The sequence below is a fragment of the Chiloscyllium plagiosum genome, chromosome 21, assembly GCF_004010195.1.
Source record: "Chiloscyllium plagiosum isolate BGI_BamShark_2017 chromosome 21, ASM401019v2, whole genome shotgun sequence".
NCBI lineage: Eukaryota > Metazoa > Chordata > Chondrichthyes > Orectolobiformes > Hemiscylliidae > Chiloscyllium > Chiloscyllium plagiosum.
The window spans coordinates 4,407,852-4,414,985 of record NC_057730.1 but is presented as its reverse complement, the minus strand read 5'-3'; the positions used below and the strand labels follow the sequence as shown (position 1 = coordinate 4,414,985).

At 40.6% G+C, this 7,134-nt stretch overlaps 1 protein-coding gene across 1 annotated transcript; it reads right to left on the bottom strand.

The window, feature by feature from the left end:
* Nucleotides 1-1,581: 1,581 nt before the first annotated feature.
* prr35 (proline rich 35) lies at nt 1,582-6,764 on the bottom strand. Its single transcript, XM_043711054.1, has 2 exons — nt 5,128-6,764; nt 1,582-2,640 (listed from the first exon to the last, which is right to left on the bottom strand). Exons 1-2 carry the CDS (start codon nt 6,753-6,755, stop codon nt 1,755-1,757), a joined length of 2,514 nt encoding a protein of 837 aa, XP_043566989.1. The 5' UTR covers nt 6,756-6,764; the 3' UTR covers nt 1,582-1,754.
* Between the last annotated feature and the right edge of the window lie 370 nt (nt 6,765-7,134).

Sequence of the window (7,134 nt, the reverse complement as noted above, 5' to 3'; positions counted from 1 at the left end):
GGTGCATTAGTCAGGGGTAAATGTAGAGTAGTAGGGGAATGGGTCTGGGTGGGATACTCTTCGGAGGGTTGGTGTGGGCTTGTTGAGCCAAATGGCCTGTTTCCACACTGTAGGGACTCTATGATTCGCATATAGTGGTGAAGTGGTTGATGGAGGCAAGATGGCGCCGAAGAGTGGCAACTTGCATTGCCCCACCAGCGGCAGCTCGGCGAAGGGGACTCGTATCTGGCCACCAGGGCCATGGTCCATGGTGAACACTGAACAAAAAGGACTGTAAAGTCGGACACGTTCTTTATTTCTTTATTCTCCTACCTTTGTATTCAATGTTTTGGTTTATTTTCTGTGTTTTAAGGAGAGTGGCGAGATTATATGACACTTTTCACTGCAGTTTGTAACAAGATACACGTGACAATAAATAAATCAAATAAATCACATTGCAGAACCTATTGTCCCCTTTCTAAATCTGATTATCTTGCATTTCAGCTCTGGACTGCAAGTTGAAAAGCTTCACGTGTCTTTTCAGCAAGGTCCAAGCGAGGCATTCCATTAAAAGTGCAGTGAGGTGAAGGACTCAGGTGTATAAAACACTGGTAGCTACGTGGACAATACAGTGCATATTCAGGTAATGGGTTACAATTTTTTCATGTAGCATGCAGACACAGGTCACAACTGCCTTTTACACTGCCTGTGCATGAGGTCCACACATGATCATCGCTTCCTGAAGCCTTCAGGCTGCTCTTTGCTTTCATCTTGCAACCTGCATAGATCCTTGTAGCAGTCCTTGCTGCCTTTTCAATACCTCCTTCGAGAGTGTCAAAGGTCAAAGTCCAACAGCATTCCTCTGCTCTGAACTGGAAAACTCAGTTGCAGATCTTGACAACTGAACTCGAGATATTTTGTGGTCAACGTTTCCAGAGACGCATCTGGAGCAAGTGAGAGCTTGAAGCAAAGCCTCCTGGCTCAAAGCCAGGGACACTACCACTGCATCATTACCTCTACAAAACAGCAAAACAGTTGTTATAGCAGCCAGTCTCAAAGGCAACCAAAATGCTTAAAACAACTGAACACTTAATGAAAATGTGGAGCCCTTTAATTATTGGTTCTACAGGTTACTTTCTGGCTGATTCCACGCTGGTGTACTGGACAGATTAAGGAAGTACCATTTCATGGGGCAGGTAGGCACCAATTTGCAGGAGTTTGATTCCAATATTTCAATGAAGTCCATTCTAATTGAGGGAACTTGTGGGGACTCCTATCAAGTGCCTGCATCATCACTATAATATCTCACGCACATTTACATCACTTTTATTGGTACACCCGTGAGTGTAGTGTCTACTTTGGACCCTGTAAGCATACCAGGTACATTGCAATGTCTATTCTGTTATATTGGTTTATCTAAATGGGCATAATTTTGGACAAAAACTGGAGTTAAAATTTCTTGGATATGATTTGTACCATGTACACCTGTCTATAGTAAGCAATAACAGAGCTCTGAACACTAACACATAGAATATTCATAATTGATGAGTATGGATTTGATGGGGCATCTTCTGTCATGCAGTATACAGGAGCTCAAGACTTTGATTATCAAAGGGGATTCCATTTTGTTCTTTTCGATAAAATTCCAATTTCAACAATATTTGCAATTCAGTTCAGATATTGCATGGATCTGTTCCAGTGCTGCTCAATAATTGCTCTCATATGTCTACATATGCACCAAATTTCACAGTGCTTTCTTCCTCACATTGCTGGATTCAAATAATCCTACTCTGCTTTACCAATCCTAACGTCTCAGCCACTAAAGGGTTGAGGGTGCACAATCTCTCGCCTTCGTTCTGGCTATGGCTCGATAGTGACCTAAGAGGCACACTGGAGTCTGCTTCACACTTTGTTGTTCTGTTTACAAAGGTCCGCTCTGTGGAAACACTCCTGAGCAGCTGTGGATTGTTTGGTTCAGTTGGGTCTGCCTTACTGATTGTACTTGTGTTGACGTCAGAACAAGTCTTCAGTCTTTCAAAGTTGTGTATTTTGATGCACAAATCCAATGAGGTGTTTTCAGAGTCTCCAAAACAGCTTTCTTGAACCGTGAATTTGCTTTCTTTACACTTATTGCCCATTAGCCTTACTTCCTCAAAACTTGTTTTCTGATTGACACATTTTTCAACTGCTTCTTCTGAGGCATCATTGCTCGAACTGTGCTTTACAAGGCCATCAAGGGACTTTTTGACAGAGAGGTCCAGGGGTCCTTCACTCTGCTTGTTAGTCTCTTCTAGTGCCTGTCGGATATGCAGCAGTTCCTTTCTAATCTTTGTGAGCTGGCCCCTGAGTTGTTTCTGCCCAGGTGTGTCTTCATTGTCCACAAAACAAAGCTGTTCTTCAACATCTTGGTATTCATGCATCACCTTGTAGAGATCGTCTATCAGCACTGCGGAGTCACCTTTCTCCTGGGCTTTCTGAAGATAGTGGGACATTCTCCTAGATTTACACAGGCTGTTACTTTTCGGAGAAGGTTCAGCTGGGGATTGATGCCTGAACTCTGGACTGTCTCTATGACGTTCTTTGGCCATTCCATTAGTCTCTGTGTTCCATTGGAGAAAAGCATTTTGATGAGTTGAAAAACTCTCAACGCAAGGCTGTAAACTGTTAAAAACAATGTTAAAATTCCTGTTATATAAACAGAATGTAAAGTTGGGATTAGTCAAAACTTCAGTTTGGCTTTCACCTTATATTATTTATCAAGATTTTCGTTGTGAGTCTAATTCACTTATTAGTAAAAACCAGCTACTACAGAAGATGATTAAGAAGCATTTAAGATGCACTCTACCCCACGCAAGGTGCCTTTATAGAGTTAACTGCTGTTAAAACTATCAAATATTTCATTCCTAAAGTTCATATGAAGGGTCAAATTTCTACAGAAAGGCAAGTGACTCCAAGGAGATAACCTAATACTGAAACTTCACATTAAACAGCTCATTACATAAAATGATATGATATTAGTAACTACATTGAGTTGCTAACTATGGACATGTATCAGAGTGGGTAGGAGTTGAGCATGTAGCAGAGCCGAATTTGTGGAGAGGAGATTGTTTCAATATTTTGCCAGTTTCTCATGAGCGAAAGTTAGTAATTTTACAACCTTCCCAAATGAATGTCGTCAGACACTAGATTTCCAGTGATTTCTGCCTTAATTGCCTTTTAATGAGTGAAGTTACAGTCGTGCTGTAGAAAGCCAATCCCCTCCATCATTCTGTGCACTAAATAAACTGAACTTTTGTCCTATTGATAATTTGTGATGAAGAAATCAGTAAACATAAAAGAAAATGAAAAGATAACGGTCATGGGAAGGTTCTGTTTTGTGGATGTGGAGTCTTCTGGATTCTAAATAGGGTGCAAAACCTCCTCATGTGATGATATTGACCATAATTTGAAAGGAATTAGTTGGCCAAGGAACACTTTGAGAAGTTGTTGAGAATTTAGACAGCAGCTTAAAAATGCAGTTTTTAAAAATCTCTTACAGCATGTTTCTTGAGCTAGTAATGTACAATTATGAACATTTTCTAAGAAAAACTCATGAGGCAATTCTATCTTGAATGTCACAGAATACCGACAGAGTGGAAACAGGCTATTTAGCCCAACAATTCCACACCGACCTTCCGAAGAGTAACCAAACCCATTCCCCTACCCTATTATTCTACATTTACTCCTGACTAATGCATCTAGGCTGCACGTCCCTGAACATTATGGGTAATTTCCCATGGCCAATTCACCTAACCTACACATCTTTGGACTGTAGGAGGAAACTGGAACACCCGGAGGAAACCCACACAGACACAGGAAATGTGTAAGTAAACACCAAACCAAAGTAGTTATATTTGAAAGTATTTATTCAGAAGCAGTTATCTTGAGCAATTAACTATTGCAAAATCCAAATGATTAAGGTAAGAGTCATGGTTCATTTAGAGTTGATCATGCTTTTCAAATAAGGCTATCATTTGGCATTCATAAATTTCCTTTCCATAGTAAATTCTATGATTTACTTTGCACTTCATTCACCATTCTGTGCTTCAGAACTCTCTCCCTGAAACTTTCTGCCTTCCTACTTTCATGTTCACTTCTCAGTTGTCCTATAAATCTCTCTCACTCTCCTTCAATTTCCTTTTCCCCTCACCTGAGAGAACGTTTCTGTGACTAACATTGTCTTGCATTCCAACCATTAATTTGATGGATTCCATTTCCACCTCTGTTCTCTATTCCTGACTTTGATGTTCAGCCTCCACAGAGAGTTAATGGATGTTGGGTCAATGAACTTATTCTAAACTGAGTTGGACAGATTTCTGACAGACAAGGGGGTCCAAAGTTTTGGAAGGTCGCATAGGAAAGTAAAGTTGAGATTATAATCAAATCATTAATGACCTTGTGGAATGGCAGAATGGGTTTGAGGGTTTGAATGATTTATTGTTCCTAATTCCTTTGGTCCTCTGAGAAATTAGAATTTTCACTTGTATTTTCACTCACGTTGTGATGAAGCACTGGCTCATTTTTGTTTCTAAACCCAGTAGTGCCAGTTATTGAAGAAAAACAGAAAAAAAGTGTTGAGAAACCCAACATGCTTGGAGAGAAAAGCAGAGGTTTGAGTCCAATACATTTCTTCTTCAGAACAGAAGGGGACTGAAAAAGTGATCATTTTTATGCTGCTGGAAAAGGGAGGAAAGAGGAACAGTGGAACGCAGCATTAGGGTGCTGAGAGCAAAAGGTAAAGGGAATGCTAAGGAGAGTAGAGAAGTGATACAGAAAAAGAGTTGGTGTTACTGTTTGGTGTTAATGGCAAGTCTGTGCAGATCAACTGGACTGAGATCAAATCCATGCAAACAAGACCCTGGTAGAAGGGAAGATGAAGGGGAGGGGATACAATCTATTAGCACCTACATTTAACACCCATCCTTCATCAATGCTGTCAATACCTATGTCTGTAATTAATTCATTTATGAGTAAGTTTGTTTAACAAATAGAACACACATGTGTAAGGATCAGGAAGCATATTTCCAATCTGGTAAAGCAGTACCATTATGAAATCTGAGCTGACAACCAGATGGACATCTTACAAACTTGCATAAATTGTTAACTCACCCACTGTTTGTTTGCTTTAACTTCTCTGCTGTAAGAGGATCTAATGGTAGTGTTGATCTGGTTGAGTTGGCTTTTGGGTCCAGTGAAAATACTGATGACTGTGCCTTATGTTCTGCTAAGTTTATTAAAGGTTCACTGACTCCTGAAGAAATTTGCATGCATGTCTTTGGCCCTTTTTGGAGCTGAGGTGGAAAGAGCACATCTTGGACATCTCTCAAGTCCTTACATGTTTTGGTTGGTGACTTGAAGTTGATGTTATTTTTGTGAGATATTGCAGTCTTTTCGATAGATGATGTTGAGCATTTTTCTTGATCACCGTGTGATAAAAGGGACTTGTGATTGGTATCAGCTAAGAACACATCCAGTTGACCAGAACAGTGGCTCGTTTGAGGCCTCAGAGCAGGGACCTTACGCAAAAGGGTTTTATTGGGAATATCGCGTGGTTGAGTTGGAAGAATGCTCGGAGATGTGGAATTTGTTCGCTCCTGGTTTTCTTTGTCTGTTGTCACCTTGTTCCCTAATGAACTGAATGTGTGTTCGAACAAAAGTGGGTAGAAGAATCTTGATGGGGCTGGAGATCTTTCTGGAAGATGTGTTGATTGTAAATGCCCAGAGTGAGGATGGACTAACTGAGGAGATGAGGCTAGGAAAGGCAGGTGAGCCACTTGGGCAGGGGTTGTTGCATTTGGAGTGATCCCGGGACTCAAATATGAGAACAGGTTTTGGTTCATTGGGTAATTAACTCCAAGCACTGAAAGATTTATCCCTTGTGGCTCCTGATAGTCCCTGTAGGATGGTGGTGGATAGCATGGAATCACGTTAGTATTGGCAGATGGTGGAGAAACATCAGCTGCATTTCTTCGCTGTCCAGATGTGATCAGCCTCCACTGTTCCATGAGAGTACCATCATTGCTCACATAGTTCTTAGGAAGCCTGTACTGCTTCAGTTTGGCCTCCAGTCCTGCAGCTGGTATTATCTTATTCTTCGTGACTGAATCCTTCAGGGCAAAGACATCAGTTATGATGAAATCAGTTTCAGCTTTTTTGCTCAGTTTAGCCATTTTGTTTCTTGGGGGAGGCTGCATGTCAGTGTCAGGTGAACATCTGGACTCCTGCACTTGCTCTGTTGCCTCTGCTTCAATGGCAAAGCTTGGCTTTCCCCTGTCTCTTAAAGAGTGAGCCTGTTTATCGGAACCCTCCAAAATGGTCACGTCTGGGCTTAATTCTCTACTGGTATTGGAGGCATTCCACCCGTCGGAAACTTTGCTGGAAGTATCTCCCGGAACAGAATTGGGGTCACTGCTTTCGAACGCCTCACTAGCCTTTTCTGTTCGAATGCGTTCAGCAGCATTTTGTAGTAAACGCAGATCAGAATTAAGAACATTGCTCTTCTTGTAAGGCCAGTCAGAATCAATTAGCAATGAAAGGGAGTTCTTGCACAAGCTGTACTTCATGTGGTTGTAAAGGTGTGATTTTTCCATGCAGGTGAATGGACACTGGAAACATTTGTAATTGTAAGGTTTTCCCCATGGTCTTGGAATATAATGAGGCTTCTTTGGCCTCCTTTCCTTGTGTTTGTATACTGCACTAATCTTGCAGGTCACTTCGTCTTTGGACATTGTACTCATGAAATTCAGTAGAAGGTGTACTTGCTTAATGCTATCGCATTAATATACGTCAGTTCAGTCAGTGTTCTGTTTGGGTAGGCACAATTCATTGGCAATGGAATACTTCTGTTATTGTCCCATTCATGAATATGTTCCAGAATGTAAAATCTGTAAATAAACAATCAGCGAATCCACTCTTTAAAAAACACAAGTAATTTAACATCACTTTAAAGGAATAATGAATAGAATTGTGTTCATAACACTTAAACTACATTGGCAAATCATTATGCTCATTAATCAGAAATGTGCTTTGTTCAGGTATGTTAAAATAAACATGCACATTTTTTTACAGATGTGTATTGTTAATAGTATAAATGCCAAGAACACCATTTAAATGCTT

Bases quoted from the DNA above. Each gene is read 5' to 3' on its own strand.
- prr35 (XM_043711054.1), bottom strand. From the start codon at position 6,755: ATGAGTACAATGTCCAAAGACGAAGTGACCTGCAAGATTAGTGCAGTA. The intron at 2,641-5,127 runs GTGAGTTAACAA...TGTTTTTAACAG, and splicing joins TTAAAGCAAACAAACAGTGG to TTTACAGCCTTGCGTTGAGA.